The following is a 26,872-nucleotide window of genomic DNA, read 5'->3' as shown; positions in this document are numbered from 1 at the left end:
AGTATGGCATCAAGGAGCCCTAGCAAAACTGAGGTCAATGGGAATCAGGGGGAAAACGCTCCGCTGGCTGGAGTCATACCTAGCGCAAAGGAAGATGGTTGTGGTAGTTGGAGGTCAATCATCTGAGCTCTAGGACATCACTGCAAGAGTTCCTCAGGGTAGTGTCTTCGGCCCAAACATCTTCAGCTGCTTCATCAATGACCTACCTTCAATCATAAGGTCAGAAGTGGGGATGTTCACTGATGATCGCACAATGTTCAGCACCATTCGTGACTCCTCAAATATTGAAGCAGTCCATGTAGAAATGCAGCAATACCTGGACAATATCCAGGCTTGGCTGATAAGTGGCAAGTAACATTCGCGCGACACAAGTGCCAGGCAATGACCATCTCCAACTAGAGAGAATCTCACCATCTCCCCTTGACATTCAATGGCATTACCATCGCTGAATCCCCCTCTATCAACATCCTAGAGGCTACCATTGACCAGAAACTGAACTGGAGTAGCCATATAAATACCGTGGCTACAAGAGCAGGTCAGAGGCTAGGAATCCTGAGGTGAGTAACTCACCTCCTGACTCCCCAAAGCCTGTCCACCACCTACAAGGCACAAGTCAGGAGTGTGATGGAATACTCTCCACTTGCCTGGATGGGTGCAGCTCCAACAACACTCAAGAAGCTCGACACCATCCAGGGCAAAGCAGCCCCCTTGATTGGCACCCCATCTACAAACATTCACTCCCTCCACCACCGACGCACAGTGGCATCAGTGTGTACCATCTACAAGATGCACTGCAGCAACGCACCAAGGCTCCTTCGACAGCACCTTCCAAACCCGCAACCTCTATCAACTGGAAGGACAAGGGCAGCAGATGCATGGGAATACCACCACCTGCAAGTTCCTCTCCAAGTCACACACCATCCTGACTTGGAACTATATCACCGTTCCTTCACTGTCGCTGGGTCAAAATCCTGGAACTCCCTTCCTAACAGCACTGTTGGTGTACCTACCCCAAATGGACTGCAGCGGTTCAAGAAGGCAACTCACCACCACCTTCTCAAGGGTAATTCGGGATGGGCAATAAATGCTGGCCTAGCCAACGACGCCCACATCCCTGAATGAATAAAAAAAAAAATTAATAATAATATAAAGGGAGGTTAGAACAAAAACAGTTCTTTACAGAGAGTAGATAGAATCTGTAGTTCTCTGCCACAAGTCATTGATTTAAAGAAAATTCATTGCTGTAAAGAAGGGTTTGGAGAGTGAACCAGTGGGATTAGAATACATGGCTCATGTAGAGTAAATGCTACAAGTGCTTCCATTTTTTTGTTAAATTACGAGGATTTGTGTGTTAAAACTGAAAAAAGATTCCATAGATGCTGGAATTTTGTTTTTATTTAAGAGGTCATCAGAAGGTCTTTTGGACTGAGCTCATAAACAACCATTACAGAAAGAATCAAGGATTGCTAAAAACAAGCTCTTACTGGAAGGCACCTGTCTTCAGATAATTACCCAGCAGGGTTTTTTTTTGACTTGGGGAAAGATGTTTACAAATGAGTGACAGGTCAAGAGTTATAGGGGTCAGGAGGCTTGACTCCTGAAATGTTTTTGGTTTCGCTTTGGACAGGCAGTTGGGATATGAACAATGGTTTAAAAAGGAGTAAAAGAATCAACTGGCCCAAGCACAAGCCCCAACTCAGCCAGTTCCAGCTCTTTGAAAAGCCTGACAGTTTTCCATCTCTTTGAGAAGTTCTGAGAAGGAAGTGTAAGAAACTGCCTGAAACTCCTGTTGCTGCATTTTTCCTGGAAAGCCTGCCCAAACTGATCTTCAACATCGCCTGATAAGAACTGTTCTAGGAAGATCCCAGTGACAGCTGTCTACGCCTATTTGGGACACCAAATCAAAACAAAGGACATCTGACATCTTTCCATATCTTCTATTTTTTCTTCAAGAATTACCAAGTATTTGACCAAAGTATTTTTTTTTGCCTTTATTTTGTAATGGAGCTCGAAAGAATAAATCTCTTTTTGGTTAACTGGTGTGTGTATATGTGTGTGTGTGTGTGTGTGTGGGGATGGGGGGTGGGGGGCTAAGGTAACAAGGGAACTTCTATATTTCAATATGTGTGTTAATATTTGCATTGTTACTGCTTAAGACTTGTTTTATAATAAATTGATAATTTTGTTGTTTATTAAAGAAACCTAGTTGGTGTATTTTATTCGGTGATAAAAATAGTCTTTGATTGACCATATCGGTAACTGGAACAAATGTAAGTCTATATTGTGACCTGTGGAGAAGTGGAATGAGAAAAACAGTGCATTCCTCCTGCCTCGGTCGTAACAAAAATCATAGGCACAATCCATAAGAGCTGAATGGCCGATTTCTTGCTGGAATACTCTATAGTTTTAAAATGGATTCCTAATGGTCACATGCCTTTTTTGATTTTAAAAAAACTTCAGTGCTAATGAATTCAATACTTTCTAAGTGCTATGCAAATAAAGTCAAAATATCACTTCATTTAAACAATCAAAGGAAGTAACAAGACTAGCAAATGTCAATATTTAAATGGTAGTGAAGCAGATAAAAATAAGCTTCAGAACACCAGGTCCATTGGTGATTTCAGGATACTGTAATATCTGAATTATAAAAGATAAGGTCACACCCAAGGTTCTTGATTATGAGTCAAGACACTATACTTGTTTCATTAAGTAAAAAAACAGTGGGGAGATGGAATTTTTTTTACGCTGTGACTCATTATGATCTCGAATGCACTGCTTGAAAGGGCAGTGGAAGCAGATTCAATAGTATAATTCAAAAGGGAATTGGATAAATACTTGAAAGGGAACCATTTGCAGGGTTTTGGGGAAAGAGCAGGGGGGGAGTAGGACTACAGAGAGCTGGCACAGGCACGATGGGCCGAATGGTCTCCTTCTTTGCTGTATCACTTTATGATAACTAATGTACAGCTGGAGCAAACCTTGTGAGTGTTACAATTGGTCTCTCAAGCCCAGGCTGCTGGAATTGCTGGATTGGAGGACTGCCAGCCTTGTATGGTTGTTTAAAAAGGGAGGAAGGGATACTACAAGTCATTTTAGGCCAGTTAGCTTAACTGGTTGTGAGCAAATTAATGGAATCAATTCTGAGGGATAGTATAAACCTTCATTTAGAAAGGCATAGACTAATCAAGGAAAGTCAGCATGGATTTGTTAAGGGAAGGTCATGACTGACTAACTTGATTGAATTTTTTGAGGAGATGACAAGTAGGGTTGATGAAGATAGTACTGTGGTCTTCATGGATTTTAGCAAGGCTTTTGACAAGGTCCCACATGGCAGGCTGGTCAAAAAAGTAAAAGCCCATGGGATCCAGGGAGAATGGCAAATTGGATCCCAAAAGGGCTAGTGGCAGGAAGCAAAGGGTAATGGTTGACAGGTGTTTTTGTGACTGGAAGGCTGTTACCTGTGGGATTTTTGTTTTTTGTAATGATTTAGACTCAAATGTAGGTGGCATGATAAAGAAGTTTGAAGATGCTCCAAAATTGGCCATGTGGCTGACAGTGAGAAGAAAAGCTTTCGACCACAGGAAGATATAGACGGTGTGGTCCTTCGGTCTGAAAAGTGGAAAATGGAATTCAATCCGGAGAAGTGTCAGGTAATGTATTTTGCAAGGTGCAACAAGACAAGGTAATTCACAATAAATGGGAGGATATTGAGTAGTGTGGAGGAACAGAGGGACCTTGGAGTGTATGTCCACGGATTAGGCAATGACCATCTCCAACAAGAAAGAACCTAATTATCTCCTCTTGACATTCAATGGCATTATGATCACTGAAACCCCCACTATCAACATGCTGGGGGTTACCATTGGTCAGAAACTGAACTGGACCAGCCATATAAATACCATGGCTACAAAAGCAGGTCAGAGGCTAGGAATCCTGCAGTGAGTAACTCACCTCCTGACTCCCCAAAGCCTGTCCACCATCTACAAGGCACAAGTCAGGAGTGTGATGGAAAACTCTCCACTTGACTGGATGGGTGCAGCTCCAACAACATTCAAGAAGCTCGACACCATCCAGGACAAAGCAGCCCGCTTGAGTGGCATCCCATCCACAAACATTCACTCCCTCCACCACCGACGCACAGTGGCAGCAGTGTGTACCATCCACAAGGTGCATTACAGCAACGCACCAGGACTCCTTAGACAGCACCTTCCAAATCCGTGACCTCTACCACCTAGAATGACAAGGGCAGCAGATGCATGGGAATACCACCACCTGCATGTTCCCCTCCAAGTCACACAGCATCCTGACTTGGAACTATATCACCGTTCCTTCACTGTCGCTGGGTCAAAATCCTGGAACTCCCTTCCTAATACCACTGTGGGTGTACCTACACCCCAAAGACTGCAGAGACTCAAGAGGTAATCTCACCACCACCTTCTCATCAGCAATTCGGGATAGGCAATAAATGCTGGCCTGGCCAGCGACACTGACATCCCCATAACATGAATAAAATAAAATCCTGAAAGGTAGCAGGACAGATCGATAAGGTGGCTAAGAAGGCATATGGCAGGCATTTTCTCCTTTATTAGCCGAGGTATAGAATATAAGAACAGGGACGTTATTCTAGAACTGCATAGAACACTATTTGGACCTCAGCTTGAGTACTGCGTACAGTTCTGGTCACCAGATTACTGGAAAGATGTGATTGCACTGGAAAGGGTGCAGAGGAGATTTAAGAGGATGCTGCCAGGCTAGAAAATTTTATCTATGAGGAAAGATTCAATAGGCTGGGGTTGTTATTCTTGGAACAGAGGAGACTGAGAGGTGACTTAATTGAAGTGTATAAAATTATGAGGGGCCTAGATAGAGTAGTGACGACCTATTCACTAGGGGCACATTCATATGTTCAGCTTTAAAAAAAAATCCTTTCCTTTGTTGCCCAAGATTTTCTCCTATTTTATCGTGTCATTTCCCCTATTTTTCAAGGTGCTAATTCTGACTTTTATACTAGATTTTTTTGGGAGGAATTCAAATTATTTTGTTTTAAAAACAGTCATTTTATTGAGAAAATCTTGACTTATTTCACCAGCTTCACAAGCTGACTGATCCAGATTTGTAAATTTGGTGATTTTAATTAGCTATGCACCGATCCCATTTTAAATCTGAAACACACAACTTGACAAAGAAACACAGCGTCATTTTAATCTAAAATATTAATACTTAGAGGAAACAAAATATTCAAAGCAACTGCATAAGCATTCTTATTTTTAGATATGGCTGATGTTAACTACAATAGGATATACTAAAAATAATGCATCTGATGGAAGAGAAAAGTTCACTTAAAAACCAGATGTCGTAGTTTGCAGATTCTGTGGTTACAAGACGAAATGACACCCAGCACTGACAACTGTCACGCTCACACAAAGAAAAATTGCGAACTATAAAATGAATCAATGAACTCAAAACAGACACCTTTTTCTGCATAACAAAATGGAGTAGGCAGTCAGGTGACCTCTCCTGTACTGCAAATACACATGGTAACTGCTTGAACAAATCGTTATGTTGAAGAAAGCGTTAGAAATGTGATTGCCCATTCAATGTTAATGGCTACCCTTCTTCAAAATGTTGGGCTAACAATGACTTTGCAAACATAGAGGCCGGAATTTTACAGTGGGCGGATGGGAGCCGGACTCCGACATAAAATGTTGGTGACGAACCCGGTCACGCCCAGCCTGGGGATCCGTCCCGTACTTTACAGATCCCCAGGCTTTAATTGGCCTGAGGCGGGACTGCCACCCACTTGACGGAGGAGGTTCCGCCTCAGTGAGCTGCCAGCCAATCAGTGGGTCGGCAGCTCTTAGTCTCAGCAGCGCCACCGGGAGCGGTGGCCACTGTTGGGACTGCAGCCTAGCTGACACCGTGGACCGTAGTAAGTTTGGGTTGCCTCACCAGGGGAATCAGTCGTGCCCTGGTGAGGATAGGGTGGTCATTTGGGGGGAGGGGGGGGGCATCTTGGATCCCGGGGGTAGGTTGGGAGGCGGGGGCGGCCCTCAATCGAGCACCCTGTGCCCGACTGCCATGCCCCCCCACCGGGGCGCGGAAAGGCCGGCAGCTATCGCTGGGCGGCCTTTCCCATCCCCAGCCCACCCGTTTGCCACGGGTAAAGTACCTGTGGAGGCGGGCGAGAGCCCTTAAGTCGCCGTTAAGTGGCCACTTAAGGGTCTTGATTGGCCTCGGGCGGGCGGGCTGTTTCCCACACTCGCCCCCCCCACCCCGCCTGACCTCCATAAACTTTTCTGGAGGCGGAATCGGGGCAGGTAGGCCTCCCAGAGCCTGCCGTTCAATTTCACGCCGCCACCATCTGATCCGCTGGGGTGGCGTAAAATTCCAGCCAGAGACTCCAGACTCAAACTCAGGATCAAGGATTTGGAAAAACACCACTTTATCAAGATGGCATAGAGATGAGCAACATCCAAACCCCATTGTCTAACAACGGCCACACCAGTAAATACCATTTATGAAAACACAATGAGACTGAAACGTGGTTCACCTGACAGAAGCCAAGGAGTTTTTAATAAGAGACATATTTTTGTGCAGAAAGCCAGAATCCAGAAGGAAGAGAGACGCATTCTGGCAAGAAGAAGGACCCTGCTAGAATACCATCTTTAAACTAACTAGAGGCAGAGACGAAAGGTGACCGTGAAACTCCCTGCCTGAGATATTATGACAGGATTTTTTGCCAATGAACTGTATCTGCGATTTAACCAAAGAAGTTGGCTACAAAACATCCATCCACCTGAAACTTTCAAAAGTTTGGCATCAGTGATCCGAAAAAAGGAAAAGAGGCCTGCACATTTTTAAATCTTCCTCCTGGGGAAGCAAGCAAGGTTTCATAATGAACTCTTTTTTAAACCATCAGACCTAAATGAATGCTATATTTTAATCTCTATCTTTTCTTGTACGTGTGTGTGTGTGTGATTGGGTGACGTTGCGAATATTTCAGGTATTGTTTGATAAACATTCATCTTTCTTTAAACCTTTGAGAAATCCTGTCATTTGTCTGTTTATTGACCATTAATACGCTCATGGGTTAAAACACATTTCTAATAAGAACGCTGCCTTCAGTCGGTTGAGAGGAGAAAAATGGAAACCATTACTGTCATTTTCCACTTGTCCGTAATATTACTAAAACTGGCCTGGGATAAATTTGCTTCTGGGAAAAATAACCCTCTTTGTTCTTGAACTTTGCAGTATCTGAAAATATTTCTGGGAAATGTCAAATGAGAAGGAATATTCAAAATTAGAGTGGTGCCTTAATTATTAATAGTACATTTAGGTTAAACTGATGGGTCTGTCGTCCTAGATTTAGGTGAAACTGGTGGAAGTGGTCTATTCCAAACTCAGTGAAATGCAAACAGCTGGGTCTGCTACCTTTCACAATCTTTTCTGCAGTCTCCATGCCGCAGACTTGTCCTGAGCATCACAACTGACGGTGGACTCAAAATTGTGTTCTAACTGATGCTCCCTTTAAAATGTTGTTGTGCATGGCCAGTTTTGTCAATGTGTGGCCTGCACACGCAGTATTTGAATGGAACAAGGCCTGCACAGTATCTTCCAGGTAGCTGCACATGCACACAGTTTAGCAGGAGCACTGGTTCCAACAAAAGCAATTGGTTGTGCTTTGTGATCAAATGGGAGCAGAATTTCCCGAATTGTCAGACAGGCTGTCAAGGTTTTGATACCGTTTGCTACAACTTACCCATGAGAAAGTGGTGCAGTGGTTAGCACCGCAGCCTCACAGCTCCAGTGACCCGGGTTCAATTCTGGGTACTGCCTGTGTGGAGTTTGCAAGTTCTCCCTGTGTCTGCGTGGGTTTCCTCCGGGTGCTCCGGTTTCCTCCCACAGCCAAAAGACTTGCAGGTTGATAGGTGAATTGGCCATTATAAATTGCCACTAGTATAGGTAGGTGGTAGGGGAATATAGGGACAGGTGAGGATGTGGTTGGAATATGGGATTAGTATAAATGGGTGGTTAATGGTCGGCACAGACTCGGTGGGCCGAAGGGCCTGTTTCAGTGCTGTATCTCTAAATCTAAATAAAATCTAAATTACTCACTGGAATGAAATCAAATTATCATTAACGCCTTTGTTTAGAAAACAACTTATGACTCAAGCTATCTCCTATCACTCCACACATTATGCGCTAAGCTCAAATAAACAAATTCATCTGTCACATTAATGGCAAGTAATATGATTAAGCTATGAAGTTGTATACTTGTATTATAATTTGTATATTTTGTACAACGCTAGGGAAATAAAGGGGTTAAAATATTAAAACGGTCGGGATACATGGGCAGCTCTGGAAGAGAGTATGCAATATGTAAAGTTTGGGAACCTCTGATCTACAACAAGTGCACAATACAAGGAGTAAAATATTGCACTGAAAGAGTCCCTTGAAGCTCAGAAATACAGGAAAATGTCCACATTTGGATACAAACGTTAACAAAAAATGACCCGAGTTCAATCACCACTCAGCTGCAGAACAGGAGAAGATGCCCTCATATGGGGAAGAGGAGAAAAATGAAATCAGCCAGGGTTGACACCTGATCGGTATCCAATGCTGCAGGAATGTCCACAACCTGCAGGAGAGCCCAGAACCAGGTCCTGCTGTGATGCCTTTACAATTGAATATCTAGCTGACACACTGTTTGGGCACACACTTGAAAAATGACAGCTTACAAGAGGTGACAGAGGCTGCTCATGGAAATACACCCTAATCAGGGTTACTGGGTTCAGAAGAGGATGGGGAAGGAAAGGAGGAAGTAAAAGATAATGAGATCTGATACTCAAATTAAACTGAAGAAGGAGGAAAGAAGATCCTACAAGCTAAAATATTTCAGATCAATTTAGGCTTTCTCTTGAACACAGGAATTATCTTTACTTGAGTTATAGTACGTTAATTTGTAGAGAAACGAGGGGGTCTCTGTCCTCTTTTTTTTCTCTTCTTAGCTGTACTTGTAATGTGCCGTATAGGGAGCAGGCTGTACCTGTAACCTTTCCTATCGGGAGCAGACTGTATTATAATGTGCTCTATAGCGAGCAGGGTGTATTGTAACCTTTCCTATAGGGAGCAGGCTGTACCTGTAATGTGCCTTATAGCGAGTAGGCTGTTGTATGATTGCCTTTAAGGGTGATATCCCTTTAAGATCTTAGTATGATAATAAGTTAAGGGCCAGGACACAGTCATGTGACTCAGAGCCAGAGTGACTTTGCAACTGTAACACCTTGAGGCAAGTTCTGTAAATAGTTAGCTCTGTACTGCATATACCTGTTAGCTGTTAAAAAGCCTGTTTGAGATCTTCAATCGACTGGACTCCAAGCATCTCATTTATGTTGCACCAGACCACATAAAAAGAACTCATTAGATGGTGGCAGCTCGTCATTACACAGGCTGTACCTGTGATCTGCTCTGTAGCAAGCAGGCTGTAACTGTAATGTGCCCTATAGTGAGCAGGCTGTGCCTGGAACATATCCCATTGGGGGGAAGGCTGTACCTGTAATGTGCCCTATTGCGACCAGGCTGTGCCTGTAATGTGTCCTATAGGGAGCAGGCTGTACCTGTAATGTGCCCTAAAGAGAGCAAGTTGTACCTTAAACATATCCTATAGTGAGCAGGCTATATGTTTAATATGCCCTATAGTGACCAGGTCGTACCTGTAACGTGCCCTACAGGGAGCAGGCTATACCTGTAATATGCCCTATAGAGAGCAGGCTGTTCCTGTAATGTGCCCTATAGTGAGCAGGCTGTTCCTGTAATGTGCCCTATAGGGAGCAGGCTGTTTCTGTAATGTGCCCTATAGTGAGCAGGTTGTTCCTGTAATGTGCCCTATAGTGAGCAGGCTGCACCTGTAATGTGCCCTATAGTGAGCAGGCTGTACCTATAACATATCCTATAGTGAGTAGGCTGTACCTGTAACATGCCCTACAGGGAGCAGCTGTACCTGTAACCTGTCCTATAGTGAACAGCTATATATGTAATGTGCTTAGATTGGTTTGGTAAGGTTGAAATTAAAGCACACCCAACAAGACTTAAAATAAAACCGATTTATAGAAATCACTTTTTTCAATGATATCAACATTATGAGATTTTAGACATAAACACTGTCCTTGCAATTTCTTGGGCAAAATTATTGATGTCAACATGGTTGAACTAGAAACAGTAATATTCTACATCAAAAGAAACCCACATCCTGTGATAGGCAACATTGGTACAGTCTATACAATCTTACATGAAACAGAGGCAATTCTTCAAACACTTACAATATAGAAAGATAGCCTTCACACATTGGGTAGGCTCCCTTCATAAAAGACAAATACAGAGAGCTAGGTGAATGAAACATAATTCTTTTAGAGTATGTGAAAAGGTCCCCACATATTAGAGCTACTCAGACCAGAGGTCCATCAGTTATTGGATGAAACATACTTTTTTTAAACTTACATTGCGTCCACAGCACAGAAACAGGCCATTTGGTTCAACTGGTCTGTACCAGCGTTTATGCTCCCCACGAGCCTTACCATACCCCCCATCTTCTAACCCTATCAGTATATCCATTTATTTCCTTCTCATGTGCTCATTTAGCTTCTCCTTAAACGCATACATTATTCGCCTCAACCACTTCATGTGCGAGCAAGTTCCACGTTCCCACCACTCTCTGAAGTTTCTCTTGAATTCCCTATTGCATTTATTAGCGACTTATATTCATAGCCTCTAGTTTTGGACTCCTCACAAGTGGAAACATCTTTACCACATCTACCCAATGAAACACTTTCAAATTTTTTCTCCAATGCCTTTTTATAATATGGAGACCAGAACTGTTGTAAGTACTTCTGTTAGTGGTAATGGGATGGGGGTGGGGGGGAACCTTGTATGGTCTTGCAGGGACAATAAATGCAGTCCCTTCAATGATCAGAAGCTGACTTTAGTTAGATCTGCCCAGCAATTATTGGCTTTAATGGGTACTTTGTTGACTTCTTCATGAACCCACTTTCAAAGATGTAAATTGTCAAACTGGTAAGCACCTCCTGTGGTGTACAGATGCACTAAGGTAGTACAGCTCTATCCAGTGGGCAATATATTTTTGTTTTGAAAGCTGTACTCAGAGAAGGATGCAGACTTTTTGAATAAGCTTTGGAACAAGCTGCAGATAGTCTCCCGAGAGGAAACTGTTCAAATAGGCTACAAACCTTTACATGGTGTTGGACCTGGGATGCAAACAGAAAGCTTAATATATATTCAGAAGCTGAGTATTCAACACAGTCAAACATTCCACACAACCCTGGGAACTAGAACAAGGCAGAAATCCATTTTGTTACTTGGAGACTGTGCATACAAATGGAAATACGTTAACACAAAACCTGAGAATCACCTTCAATTCTGGTCTCTTGGTCAAGGTTTCAGCAATAGCCTCAGCAGCAGCAACACCCACTGTGTTCCCCTCTAACCGGAGGGCATGGAGACAGGAAAACTTTGTAATCGCTTTTGTTATTTCCACAGCTGAAAGAAAGGAAGAAGTAAAAAAAAGTAAGAGATCTATACCCAATGACTACATGGATGTACAGAAAATTAGAGATGCATGCGATAAAGAAGCATCTGTAATTATGGGTGATTCTAATCTGCATATAGATTGGGCAAATCAAATTAGTCACAATACCGTAGAGGAGGAATTCTTGGAGTGTATACGGGATGGTTTTCTGGACCAATACGTTGAGGAACCAACTAGAGAACAGGCCATCCTAGACTGGATCATGTGTAATGAGAAAGGAATAATTGACAATCTAATGGTGCGAAACCCCTTGGGGACGAGCAACCACAATATGATAGCATTCTTCATTAAGATGGAGAGTGACGTAGTTGATTCTGAGACAAGGGTCCTGAATCTTAGTAAAGGAAACTACGAAGGTATGAGGCACGAGTTGGCCATGACGGATTGGGAAACGTTACTTAAAGGGATGACGGTGGATAGGCAATGGCAAACATTTAAAGAGCACATGGATGAACAGCAACAATTGTTTATCCCTGTCAGGCGCAAAAGTAAAACGGGAAAGGTAGCCAAACCATGGCTTACAAGGGAAATTAGAGATAGCATTACAAGGAAGAGGCATATAAATTTGCCAGGAAGAACAACAGACCTGAGGATTGGGAGCAGTTTAGAATTCAGCAAAGGAGAACCAAGGGATTGATTAAGAAGGGGAAAATAGAGTACGAGAGCAAGCTTGCAGGGAACATAAAAACTGACTATAAAGGTTTTTATAGGTATGTGAAGAGAAAAAGATTAGTGACGACAAATGTAGGTCCCTTACAGTCAGAAACAGGGGAATTTATTATGGGGAATAAAGAAATGGCTGACCAACTAAATGTATACTTTGGTTCTGTCTTCACAAAGGAGGACACAAATATCATACCAGAAATGTTGGGGAACACAGGGCTTACTGAGAGAAAGGAACTGAAAGAAATCAGTATTAGTAGAGACATAGTGTTGGGGAGATTGATGGGATTGAAGACTGATAAATCCCCAGGCCTGATGGTATGCATCCCAGAGTACTTAAGGAAGTGGCCCTAGAAATAGTGGATGCATTCGTGGTCATCTTCCAAGATTCTATTGACTCTGGAACAGTTCCAACAGATTGGAGGGGAGCTAATGTAACCCCACTATTTAAAAAGGGAAGTAGAGAGAAAGCAGGGAATTATAGACCAGTTAGCCTGACGTCGGTAGTGGGAAAAATTCGAGAGTCCATTATCAAAGATTTTATAGCAGAGCACTTGGAGAACAATGGGAGAATCGGGCAGCTAAGCATGGGTTTACGAAAGGGAAAGCATGCTTGACAAATCTACTAGAATTCTTTGAGGATGTAACTAGTAGAGTTGATGAGGGGGAGCCAGTAGATGTGGTTTATTTGGACTTTCAGAAGGCTTTTGACAAAGTCCCACATAAGAGATGAGCATGTAAAATTAAAGCGCACGGGATTGGGAGTAGTGAATTGCGATGGATAGAAAATTGGTTGGCGGACAGGAAACAAAGAGAAGGGATAAATGTTTTTTTTCTGAATGGCAGGCAGTGACTAGTGGGGTACCTCAGGGATCGGTGCTAGGACCCCAGATATTCACAATATACATTAATGATTTAGATGAGGGAACTAAATGTAATATCTCCATGAGGAGCATGCAGAGAGGCTTCAGGGTGATTTGGACAAGTTGAGTGAGTGGGCTAATGCATGGCAGATGCAGTATAATTTGGATAAATGTGAGGTTATCCACTTTGGTAGCAAAAACAGGAGGGCAGATTATTATCTGAATGGCTATAAACTGAGAGAGGGGAATATGCAGCGAGACCTGGGTATTCTCATACACCAGTCGCTGAAGGTTAGCATGCAGGTGCAACAGACGGTAAAAAAGGCAAATGGTATGTTGGCCTTCATAGCGAGAGGGTTCGAGTACAGAAGCAGGGATGCCTTACTGAAATTATACAGGGCCTTGGTGAGGCAACACCTGGAATATTGTGTGCAGTTTTGGTCTCCTTATCTGAGGAAGGATGTTCTTCCTATAGAGGGAGTGCAGCGAAGGTTTACCAGACTGATTCCTGGGATGGCGGGACTGACATATGAGGAGAGATTGAGTCGGTTAGGATTATATTCGCTGGAGTTCAGAAGAGTGAGGGGGGATCTCATAGAAACCTATAAAATCCTAACAGGACTTACAGGGTGGATGCAGGATGGTGGGGGAGTCCAGAACCACGGGTCATAGTCTAAGGATACGGGGTAAACCTTTCAGACTGAGATGAGGAGAAATTTCTTCACCCAGAGTGTAGCCTGTGGAATTCGCTACTACAGAAAGCAGTTGAGGCCAAAACATTGAATGTTTTCAAAAAGGAGTTAGATATAGCTCTTGGGTTTAAAGGGATCAAAGGGTATGGGGCGAAAGCAGGAACAGGCTACTGAGTTGGATGATAAGCCATGACCACGATGAATGGCAGAGCAGTCTCGAAGGGCCAAAGGGCCTACTCCTGCTCCTATTTTCTATGTTTCTATGTTGGCTGTAATTCTGACCTGAATCAGTGTCTTGTTTGTGCTGCTTCTGAGGGAGGGAGAGTCAAGAGGATTCTGCTTTCATGCTGGTTCGACTGAAAGAAGTTTCTAGTAGATCTTCAGTCTGCCAGAAGTGAGTTCCAAAGAGTATTTGGTGTGCACGTTGCAGTACACATTGTGGACCATTTACTATTCATGCCTGCAAAGGGCAGTACAAAAAGGGATACTGGAAAAAAACTGAAAAACATAGGAGTCAATCAGCCAACTGAGAGTGGAAAAACAATGCTATGAAAGAACAGTATGGAGAACACTGAATAATGCTGCTAATTTTTGTTTTGTTTAGATTAGATTAGAGATACAGCACTGAAACAGGACCTTCGGCCCACCGAGTCTGTGCCGAACATCAACCACCCATTTATACTAATCCTACACTAATCCCATATTCCTACCAAACATTCCCACCTGTCCCTATATTTCCCTACCACCTACCTATACTAGTGACAATTTATAATGGCCAATTTACCTATCAACCTGCAAGTCTTTTGGCTTGTGGGAGGAAACCGGAGCACCTGGAGAAAACCCACGCAGACACAGGGAGAACTTGCAAACTCCACACAGACAGTACCCGGAATCGAACCCGGGTCCCTGGAACTGTGAGGCTGCGGTGCTAACCACTGCGCCACTGTGCCGCAGTGAAACAACTGGCTGGGTGGGAATAATTGGCATGGCAGAGACTGAACAGTGATCACCAAGTTACAGCAACCTGGTGCAGAGGGAGAAGCAAAGTGGACCGAGAGAAACCCAACTCAGCCTCCTTCTGTTCTTTAATGTGTGTGCAGCAGCAGCTGTCATCTGTTGAGCACTTGCTCAACAAAGAACAAAGAACAGTACAGCACAGGAACAGGCCATTCGGCCCTCCAAGCATGCGCCAATCTTGATGCCTGCCTAAACGAAAACCTTCTGCACTTCCGGGGACCATATCCCTCTATTCCCATCCTATTCATGTATTTGTCAAGATGCCTCTTAAACGCCGCTATTGTACCTGCTTCCACCACCTCCCCCGGCAGCAAGTTCCAGGCACTCACCACCCTCTGTGTAAAGAACTTGCCTCGCACATCCCCTCTAAACTTTGCCCCTCGCACCTTAAACCTATGCCCCCTAGTAACTGACTCTTCCACCCTGGGAAAAAGCTTCTGACTATCCACTCTGTCCATGCCGCTCATAACTTTGTAAACCTCTATCGTGTCGCCCCTCCACCTCCGTCGTTCCAGTGAAAACAATCCGAGTTTATCCAACCTCTCCTCATAGCTAATGCCCTCCAGACCAGGCAACATCCTGGTAAACCTCTTATGTACCCTCTCCAAAGTCTCCACGTTCTTCTGGTAGTGTGGTGACCAGAATTGCATGCAATATTCTAAGTGTGGCCTAACTAAAGTTCTGTACAGCTGCAGCATGACTTGCCAATTTTTATACTCTATGCCCCGACCAATGAAGGCAAGCATGCCGTATGCCTTCTTGACTACCTTATCCACCTGCGTTGCCACTTTCAGTGACCTGTGGACCTGTACGCCCAGATCTCTCTCTGCCTGTCAATACTCCTAAGGGTTCTGCCATTTACTGCATACTTCCCACCTATATTAGACCTTCCAAAATGCATTACCTCACATTTGTCCAGATTAAACTCCATTTGCCATTTCTCTGCCCAAGTCTCCAACCGATCTATATCCTGCTGTATCCTCTGACAATCCTCATCACTATCCGCAACTCCACCAACCTTTGTGTCGTGCGCAAACTTACTAATGAGACCAGCTACATTTTCCTCCAAATCATTTATATATACTACAAACAGCAAAGGTCCCAGCACTGATCCCTGCGGAACACCACTAGTCACATCCCTCCATTCAGAAAAGCACCCTTCCACTGCTACCCTCTGTCTTCTGTGACTGAGCCAGTTCTGTATCCATCTTGCCAGCTCACCTCTGATCCCGTGTGACTTCACCTTTTGTACCAGTCTGCCATGAGGGACCTTGTCAAAGGCTTTACTGAAGTCCATCTAGATAACATCCACTGCCCTTCCTTCATCAATCATCTTTGTCACTTCCTCAAAAAACTCAATTAAATTAGTGAGACATGACCTCCCCTTCATAAAACCATGCTGCCTCTCACTAATAAGTTCGTTTGTTTCCAAATGGGAGTAAATCCTGTCCCGAAGAATCCACTCTAATAATTTCCCTACCACTGACGTAAGGCTCACCGGCCTATAATTTCCTGGATTATCCTTCTTAAACAAAGGAACTCAGTATTCTGGGGTAGATCCCATCAGGCCCTGGGGACTTATCTACTTTAATGCTTTGCAAGACACCCAACACCTCCTCCTTTCTGATAACGACATGACCCAGACTATCTACACTCCCTTCCCTAGGCTCATCATCCACCAAGTCCTTCTCTTTGGTGAATACTGATGCAAAGTACTCATTTAGTACCTCGCCCATTTCCTCTGGCTCCACACATAGATTCCCTTCTCTGTCCTTGAGTGGGCCAACCCATTCCCTGGATACCCTCTTGCTCTTTATATACGTATAAAAAGCCTTGGGATTTTCCTTAATCCTGTTTGCCAATGACTTTTCATGACCCCTTTTAGCCCTCCTGACTCCTTGCTGACTCCTCAACAACAGCACAACAGTGATGAGGAACTCACTGGGTAGGGAAGCAAAAGCGTGAACCAATGCTTTCCAACTGTTTAGGACCTTGAACATCATGTATCAAAACCGCTCCCAGGGAGAGCTAGCAACGAACAAGGTTCTTCCCCTTTTACTGGTCATTTGGATGCTGGTTGCTATTCTGTAACATGGAGAATCACTTGCTCAATAAAGTAAAACACAGGAGCCAGGATCACCCCATTCACTTTATAATAACTAGAATTGCATAGAGTGCACAGCATAGAATCAGGCCATTCGGTCCATCTGGTCTAAGCCAGTGATTATGCTTCACACAAGCCTCTTCCCACCTTACTTCATCTCACCCTATCAGCATATCCTATTCCTTTCTCCCTCATTTGGCTCCCTTTAAATACATCAACGCTATTCACCTCAACTACTCCCTGTGGTAGCGAGTTCCACATTCTCTGGGTAAAGAAATTACCCAAAAGTAGAGATGTACCTGGCAGCCTTAGCCTGACTACAGGGTCTTAAGAAAACAGCTTGCATTTATATGGTGTATTTCATGTAACAGTGTCCTAAGATGCTTTACAGGAGTGGCTGGCGGATGCTGAGCAGAAGGAGGACAGAAGTTTTTTTTTATTCATTCATGGGATGTGGGCATCACTGACTAAGATAGCATTTTATTGCCCATCCCTAATTGCCCTTGAGAAGATGGTGGTGAGCTGCCTTCTTGAACCGCTGTAGTCCACGTGGGGTAGGTACACCCACAGTGCTGTTAGGAAGGGAGTTCCAGGATTTTGACCAAGTGACAGTGAAGAAACGGCGATATAGTTCCAAGACAGGATGGTGTGTGGCTTGGAGGAGAACTTGCAGGTGGTGGTGTTCCCATGCATCTGCTGCCCTTGTCCTTCTAGTTGGTAGAGGTCGCAGGTTTGGAAGGTGCTGGCTAAGAAGCCTTGTTGCGTTGCTGCAGTGCATCTTGTAGATGGTACACACTGCTGCCACTGTGTGTCAGTGGTGGAGGGAGTGAATGTTTGTGGATGGTGTGCCAATCAAGTGGGCAGCTTTGTCCTGGATGGTGTCGAGCTTCTTGAGTGTTGTTGAAGCTGCACCCATCCAGGCAAGTGGAGAGTATTCCATCACACTCCTGACTTGTGCCTTGTAGATGGTGGACAGGCTTTGGGGAGTCAGGAGGTGAGTTGCTCGCCACAGGATTCCTAGCCTCTGACCTGCTCTTGTAGCCACGGTATTTATATGACTACTCCAGTTCAGTTTCTGGTCAATGGTAAACCCCAGGATGTTAATAGTGGGGGATTCAGTGATCGTAATGCTCTTGTATGTCAAGGGGAGATGGTTAGATTCTAGCTTGTTGGAGATAGTCATTGCCAGACATGTGGTGCAAATGTTACTTGCCACTTATCAGCCCAAGCCTGGATATTGTCCATGTCTTGCTGCATATGGACATGGTCTGCTTCAGTATCTGAGGAGTCACGAATGGTGCTGAACATTGTGCAATCATCAGCAAACATCCCCTCTTCTGATCTGATCTTGAAGGAAGGTCATTGATGAAGCAGCTGAAGATGGTTGAGCCGAAGACACTGCTTTGAGGAACTCCTGTAGTGATGTCCTGGAGCTGAGATGATTGACCTCCAACAACCACAACCATCTTCCTTTGCGCTAGGTACAATTTCAACCAGCGGAGAATTTTACTGCTGATTTCCATTGACGCCAGTTTTGCTAGGATTCCTTGATACCATACTCTAGGGTGGCACAGTGGCGCAGTGGTTAGCACCGCAACCCCACAGCTCCAGCGACCTGGGTTCAGTTCTGGGTACTGCCTGTGCGGAGTTTGCAAGTTCTCCCTGTGACCGCGTGGGTTTCCGTCGGGTGTTCTGGTTTCCTCCCACAGCCAAAGACTTGCAGGTTGATAGGTAAATTGGCCATTGTAAATTGCCCCTCGTGTAGGTAACTGGTAGGAGAATGGTGGGGATGTGGTAGGGAATATGGGATTAATGTAGCATTAGTATAAATGGGTGGTTGTTGGTCAGCACAGACTCGGTGGGCTGAAGGGCCTGCTTCAGTGCTATATCTCTCTGTGACTCTACTCGATCAAATGCTGCCTTGATGTCAAGGGCAGTCGCTCTCATCTCACCGCTGCTGACCACGGTGGAGTCTGCTGCTGAAGTTAAACGAGGTGTATGAAATATGATGGAACATCATGTTTCAAAGCAGGTTTTTAGGAGGAGGCAAGAGAGGCAGCAAAGCAAAGGTATTCAAGGAGGGAATTCCAGAGTACATTTCTGCTAGTGATGATGGAGCAGGGGACACACAATAAACCCAAGTCAGAAAAGCAGAGGCTAAGTGCCAGGATGAAGGGCTGGTGAAGTTTTCAGAGATAGGGGCTTGCAGATGAAGACACTAATTCTAAAATTGATACATTGGCAGTCAGGGAGGCACTGAGGGTCAGCAAGGACAGGGCATGCTGGAGTTGGTACAAGGCTGCAAAGTTCTGGATGTGTTTCATTTGTGGCAGAACTGGAAAGCCAGTGAGAGGAACAACAGAAAGAGAATCGAATCTGCACGTATATGGGTTATGGTTCCATAGGTTGGGCTGTTTGCACTTAGGAGCAGTGGAAAGAATGGGGCACCTGATATGAACTTCAGCACCATTCTGACCACTACACACTGTGGGTGAGGACAAAGGACGAACAGCGTCATTTCAAGGTGGCGCATGTGAATTTGCACTACAAGAAAACAGACATGACAGTCATTTCAAGAATATCCTTTAGTCTTCAGATTTGTACCGAGAGATCTACAGTCACCGTTTTGTGCTGCTACCATGATTTGGGGGGAAATAAAGTCATTATTTAAAAGATCAAGTGCTTTCCACAAAAACATCTGACTATTTGAGTAGGAAATATGCTTGAATTTAAAGGCACTTTCACAGTGCTGCGTTTTTTTACAATGTGTTCTTGGGAGAGTGGCCCCCATGTGCCATACTATCCTCATTTTATGGAGCTGCCCATCTTCAATGGAGACCCGATTGTGAAAGTGACAGAATTCTGATTGAACAACTTCATCAGTGAAACTGGCCATCACCCCAGGATAAAGCACAAACACTTACAACACCTCAGCACAGTTTGAATGACGAATTGGTTGAATAATTAGCAATTAAATGGTTCTCCAATAACTATGAAAAGCAGGGCTTTTATTTCTTGCACAAGAATCTGCAGTTTCAGCTTATATTCCAACATTGGGCAGCATTAACCTGACAGTATGTTAAAGCACCTTCAGCTATGAGCATCTAACCTGCAGGCCCCTAAACTCTCGCAATCCTTCCCTCAAATCTCAGGCAGTTCCATCCTAATTGTGTTTACATTTCTCCCACACTGCTTCGTCCTGGAGGTTTGCACTTTGCCTCACTATCGGCCAAACAATTCATTTAAGTATTTTTAAATTTGAAATGGTACCCCTATACGTCAAAACACCATGATCTGTTAGGTTCCACAGCTCGAGGTACATGCAAATTTTACACTACAAGTGTGCAGATACAGCAGGCACATTGTTTACCTTGTGTTAGCTGCGCTCTCTCATGTCAACAAGATGACTTGCAATAAACCCAGGATCATTATATGTGGCCCTGAGATTTCATCATCTGCAATAATGTGGATCCATAACATAAGCCCGTGTTGTCCAATTTGTTAGCCACATGTGGATAATTGGGAATCCAGATGTGGATAACCGCATTTCTGACTAGTGTTATGACCAACGGCTCCTGTCAAAGCCCCCAGTCAAAATATACGATTCTGATTGTGGTGGAACCAACGCACTGTTAATTCAATCCCGTCATTCCACAGATTGGCTAACATATCATTTAAAACTTTCCAAATTCAAGAAAGACCCAACCAAATTGTACCATCTATTAACCCCCGAATGAGGCTAACCAAACCAGGTGCCTTTAAATCAACTAATTAACTCTTTAATTAGAAGAACTAAATTCTTAAGCACTATGAAGATATAAACAACATTTAAAATGGGCGGCACAGTGGCGCAGTGGTTAGCACCGCAGCCTCACAGCTCCAGGGACCCGGGTTCGATTCTGGGTACTGCCTGTGTGGAGTTTGCAAGTTCTCCCTGTGTCTGCGTGGGTTTCCTCCGGGTGCTCCGGTTTCCTCCCACATGCCAAAGATTTGCAGGTTGATAGGTTAATTGGCCATTATAAATTGCCCCGAGAATAGGTAGGTGGTAGGGAAATATAGGGACAGATGGGGATGTGATAGGAATATGGGATTAGTGTAGGATTAGTATAAATGGGTGGTTGATGGTCGGCACAGACTCGGTGGGCCGAAGGGCCTGTTTCAGTGCTGTATCTCTAAACTAAACTAAACTAAAATAGAAAAAATTAGAATCCTTGCAAATTTACAGTCCAATGTTGTTTGAAGTCGTCACAGGATGTTGCTCGAAGTCCTTACAGGATGTCGCTTGAAGTCCTCACAGGATATTGCTTTCCTTCTCCAGCGAATTTCAACAATTAACGACTTGCAAACACTTTTAATTGAATCAAACTGACTTTAGAGTTTTTGAGGGAAAAAAGATTGTCACAGTCTAACTTCCCTTTCTTCAGTTTAAATTACCAGAAATCTCTGTTTTGGCTTGATGTTTTAGAATTTTGAGAGTTAATAATTAAACAGACTAAAATCCTATTCCTTCAGTTTAAATGGTTGAGAGCTCTTTTTCAGGTGTGCTCATCACAGCTGTGTCATCTGTGTCTTCTGTCTGTTAGAACAAACTGTCTTCCATTAACAGCCAGTTCAAAATTGAATTGTAACAAATGTATCGCATGAGACTCACTCCCAGTGGCTGTTTCTATGGTAACGAGAATGCACCCTTTGAATCGCAGTCTCCAAACGGCTGTTTCTAAGGCAACGAAAATACACATTCCTATAACTCCTGAGGCTTGCTGGTTCTTAAAGCAATACTGATCCTTTGCAAACCTTAAAGGCAAACCGCATATTCCGAAAAAAAACTACAGGACCATGACACTAGCAAATATAAATTAAGTAATGGACACTTGATACTCATTGGCACAGTGTGTGCATGTGAACTTTAACCTTTCCGTGTGTTTGTTGGTAAAATGGTAAGGTCAAAAGCAGTGTGTGAATGTTTCTTTAATTGTTGTGAGTGCCTTGCTGCCTTTGTTACTAAATGGTGGAAGATGTTTGTTAGGTAAGAAAGACAGACTTGCAAGTCTACAGCACCTTTCTGAATGCAGGTCCTCTCAAAGCGCTATGCAGCCAATAAAATACTTTTGACATGTAGTCACTGTTGTAATATAGGAAACACGACAGTCAATTTCCTCACAACAAGCTCCCACAAACAGTAAGGATATTGACCAGATAATCTGTATTAGTGATGTTGGTTGAGGGATAAACATTGGCCAGGACACACATGTAATACATTTACCTGTATTTTGTGAATGCACTTTAGGCATTTTCTACAAAAATTAGTGCCTGTGGTTAAAACAATATTCGTAGCCACACTTCTGGCTAGTCAGCAATTTCTATTGCACAATAAATGATGAACACTGGTCATTCCATCACTAGGCATGTTAATCACTTGTTAAATATATTATGTCTGTGCTGTCTTTATAAAGCAATTAGGAGAGATGGAGAATGTATATTAACCAGTTTATCTGGTGTGACTAATTGAATGACTGATAACTCTGAACACAAGTGAACCTTCGGAAGAAATAAAATTTGATGGAACTTGGAAGCCGTCTACTGAAATAATGTCTAGTACAAAAAGGAAAGTGCTATAGATGCTGGAAATCTGAAATAAAAACAGATACTGCTGGAAATACTCAGCAGGTCAGGCAGAATCTGTGGAGAGAGGTACAGAGTTAACATTTCAAGTCAATGGGCTGAGGGAGTGCTGTATTGTTGGCAGTGCCTCTTTCGGATGAGACGTTAAACTGAGGCACTGTCTGCTTTCTAAAGTGGAAGTAAAAGATCCCATGGCAATATTTCGAAGAAGAGCCAGGGAGTTCTCCCTGGTATCCTGGCCAATGTTTAACTCTCAAACAATATCACTAAAACAGATTATCTGGTCATTATCACATTGCTGTTTGTGGGAGCTTGCTGTGCGCAAACTGGCTGCTGCTTTTCCTACAATCAGGGATGCTTCTAGTGTCCCTGATGACCATGTGTGCAGGAAGTGTATCCATCTGCAGCTACTGGCTACCCGCATTACAGAGCTGGAGCTGCGGGTGGATTCACTGTGGAGCATCCGCGATGCTGAGATCGTCCTGGATAGCATGTTTAGCGAGCTGGTCACACTGCAGGCAAATGCTGCAAAGGCAGAAAGGGAATGGGTGACCACCAGGCAGAGCAAGAGGAAGGCAGGTAGTGCAGGAGTCCCCTGTGGCCATCCCCCTCTCTAACAGATATACCACTTTGGATACTGTTGGGGGAGATGGCTCAGGGGAAAGCAGCAAAAGCCAAGTTCATGGCACCATGGGTGGCTCTGCTGTACAGGAGGGGCAAAAGAAGAGTGGCAGGGCTATAATGATAGGGGATTCAATCATAAGGGGAACAGACAGGCGTTTCTGTGGCTGCAAAAGAGACTCCAGGATGGTATGTTGCCTCCCTGGTGCTAGGGCCAAGGATGTCTCTGAGCGGCTGCAGGGCATTCTAAGGGGGCAGGACAAGCAGCCAGTTGTCATGATACATATCGGTACCAACGACGTAAGTAAAAAAAGATGAGGGCCTACAAGCTGAATATAGGGAGTTAGGACATAAATTAAAAAGTAGGACCTCAAAGGTAGTAATCTCAGGATTACTACCAGTGTCACGTGCTAACGAGAGCAGAAATAGCAGGATATATCAGATGAATACGTGGCAGGGGGGAGGGATACAGATTCCTGGGACATTGGGACTGGTTCTGGGGAAGGTGGGACCAGTACAAGCTGGACGGTTGGATCTGGGCAGGACCGGGACCAATTTTCTCGGGGGGGGCGTTGTTTGCTAGTGCTGTCGGGGAGTTTAAACTAGAATGGAAATCTGAGCAGGGAGACAGAGGAGGGGGTAACAAGGAGAGAAATGAAAGACAGAAAGGTAAACAGCAAAAGTGGAAGGCAGAAGAAACAAAGGCGAGAAACAAATGGGGCCATAGTGCAAAATAAAGCTAAGATGACTAACAATGTTAAAAATACAAGTCTAAAGGGATTGTATCTTAATGCATGGAGGATTCGTAATAAGGTAGATGAATTAAGAGTGCAAATAGATATAAACGGTTACGATATAGTTGCGATTATGCAGACATGGCTGCAGGGTGACCAAGGATGGCAACTGAACATCCAAGGGTATTCAATATTTAGGAAGGACAGGCAAAAATGGAAAGGAGGTGGGGTAGCGTTGTTAGTAAAGGAGAAAGTCAATGCAATAGTGAGGAAGGATATTAGCTCGGAAAATCATGACGTGGAATCTGTATGGGTGGAGCTAAGAAACACCAAGGGGCAGAAAACGTTGGTGGGGGTTGTCTATAGGCCCCCAAACAGTAGTGGAGATGTAAGGGATGGCATTAAAAAGGAAATTAGAGACGCATGCAATAAGGCTACAACTGTAATCATGGGTGATTTTAATCTACATATTGATTGGTCAAACCAAATTAACAATAATACTGTGGAGGAGGATTTCCTGGAGTGTGTACGTGATGGTTTTTTAGACCCATACGTTAAGGAACCAACTAGAGAACAGGCTATCCTAGACTGGGTATTATCCAATGAAATAGGATTAATTAACAATCTTGTTATACGGGGTCCCTTGAGGAGGAGCGACCATAACATGATGGAATTCTTCATTAAGGTGGAGAATAAAGTAGTTGAATCCAAAACTAGGGTCCTGAATCTAAATAAAGGAAACTACGAAGGTATGAGGCGCGAGTTGGCTATGGTAGATTGGAGAACTTTACTAAAAGGGTTGACGGTGGATAGGCAAGGGATAATATTTAAAGAACATGTGCATGAATTACAACAATTATTCATTCCTGTCTGGCACAAAAATAAAACCGGATAGGTGGCTCAACCATGGCTTACAAAAGAAATTAGGGATAGTATTAGATCCAAAGAGGAGGCATATAAAATTGCCAGAAAAAGCTGCAAGTCTGAGAATTGGGAGCAGTTTAGAATTCAGCAAAGGAGGACAAAGAGGTTGATTAAGCGGGGGGAAGTAGAGTATGAGGGTAAACTTGCGGGGAACATAAAAACTGACTGTAAAAACTTCTATAAATATGTGACGAGAAAAAGATTAGTGAAGACAAATGTAGGTCCCTTACAGTCAGAAACGGGAGAAATTATAATGGGAAACAAAGAAATGGCAGAACAAATAAACACATACTTTGGTTCTGTCTTCACAAAGGAGGACACAAATAACCTCCCAGAAATGTTAGGGAACCAAGGGTCTAATGAGAGGGAGGAACTGAAGGAAATCGTATTAGGAAAAAAATAGTGCTGGGGAAATTAATGGGGTTAAAGGCTGACAAATCCCCAGGGCCTGATAATCTACATCCCAGAGCACTAAAGAAAGTGGCCCTGAAATAGTAGACGTATTGGTGGTCATCTTCCAAAATTCTATAGACTCTGGAGCAGTTCCTACAGATTGGAGGGTGGCAAATGAAACCCCACTATTTAAAAAAGGAGGGAGAGAAAAAACAGGGAAGTACAGACCAGTTAGCCTTACATCAGTAGTGGGGAAAATGCTGGAGTCTAGTATAAAGGATGTGATAACAGAACACCTGGAAAGCATAAACGGGATTGGACAAAGTCAGCATGGGTTTACGAAAGGAAAATCAGGCTTAACAAATCTACTGGAGTTTTTTGAGGATGTAACCAGTAGAATAGATAAGGGAGAACCAGTGGATGTGGTGTATTTGGAGTTTCAGAAGGCTTTTGATAAGGTCCCACTTAAGAGGTTAGTGTGCAAAATTAAAGCACATGGGATTGGGCGTAATATACGGCATGGATTGAGAATTGGTTGACAGACAGGAAACAGAGAGTAGGAATAAACGGGTCTTTTTCTGGGTGGCAGGTAGTGATTAGTGGGATACTGCAGGGATCAGTGCTTGGGCCCCAGCTATTCGCAATATATATTAATGACTTGGATGAGGAAACTAAATGTAACATTTCCAAGTTTGCAGACAACACAAAGCTGGGGGGGAACTGTGAGCTGTGAGGAGGATGCAAAGAGGCTCCAATGTGATTTGGACAAGTTGGGTGAGTGGGCAAATGCATGGCAGATGCAGTGTAACGTGGATAAATGTGAGGTTATCCACTTTGGTTGCAAAAACAGAAAGACAGATTATTATCTGAATGGTGATAGATTGGGCAAGAGGGAGGTGCAACGAGACTTGGGTGTCCTTGTATACCAGCCGCTGAAAGCAAGCATTCAGGTGCAGCAAGCAGTTAGGAAGGTGAGTGGTATATTGGCCTTCATTGCAAGAGGATTTGAGTACAGGAGCAAGGATGTCTTACTGCAGTTATACAGGGTCTTGGTGAGACCACATCTGGAGTATTGTATCCAGTTTTGGTCTCCTTATCTGAGGAAGGATGTTCTTGCCATGGAGGGAGTGCAAAGAAGATTTACTCGGCTAAATCCTGGGATGGTAGGATTGACGTATGAGGAGAGATTGGGTCGACTAGGCCTATATTCATTGGCGTTTAGAAGAATGAGAGGGGATTGCATAGAAACCTATAAAATTCTAACAGGACTAGACAGGCTAGATGCAGGGAGGATTTTCCCGATTGCTGGGGAGTCCAGAACCAGTGGTCACAGTTTCAGGATATGGGGTATGCCATTTAGAACTGAGAAGAGGAGAGATTTCTTCACTCAGAGGGTGGTGAACCAGTGGAATTCTCTACCGCAGAAGGCAGTCGAGGCCAAGTCATTAAATATATTCAAGAAGGAGATAGATATATTTCTTAATGCCAAAGGGATCAAGGGATATGGGGAGAAAGCGGGAACAGGGTACTGAATTAGATGATCAGCCATGATCTTTTTTGAATGGCGGAGCAGGCCCAAAGGGCCGAATGGCCTACTCCTGCTCCTATTTTCCATGTTTCTATGTTTCTCATACAAC

General features: G+C 43.8%; 1 protein-coding gene across 2 annotated transcripts in view; it reads right to left on the bottom strand.

Moving 5' to 3' along the window:
- Positions 1-26,872, bottom strand: part of LOC137384469 (ran GTPase-activating protein 1-like) — a 752,042-nt gene that overhangs the window by 521,535 nt on the left and 203,635 nt on the right. For both annotated transcript variants that reach the window (XM_068058587.1, XM_068058588.1), the window contains exon 2: positions 11,426-11,553. In XM_068058587.1, the coding sequence (XP_067914688.1) occupies positions 11,426-11,553 (128 nt within the window). The remainder of the gene's footprint in view (positions 1-11,425; positions 11,554-26,872) is intronic.

Source organism: Heterodontus francisci, chromosome 26 (genome assembly GCF_036365525.1).
Source record: "Heterodontus francisci isolate sHetFra1 chromosome 26, sHetFra1.hap1, whole genome shotgun sequence".
NCBI classification, from domain to species: Eukaryota; Metazoa; Chordata; class Chondrichthyes; order Heterodontiformes; family Heterodontidae; genus Heterodontus; species Heterodontus francisci.
This window is presented reverse-complemented; position numbering and strand designations above follow the sequence as displayed.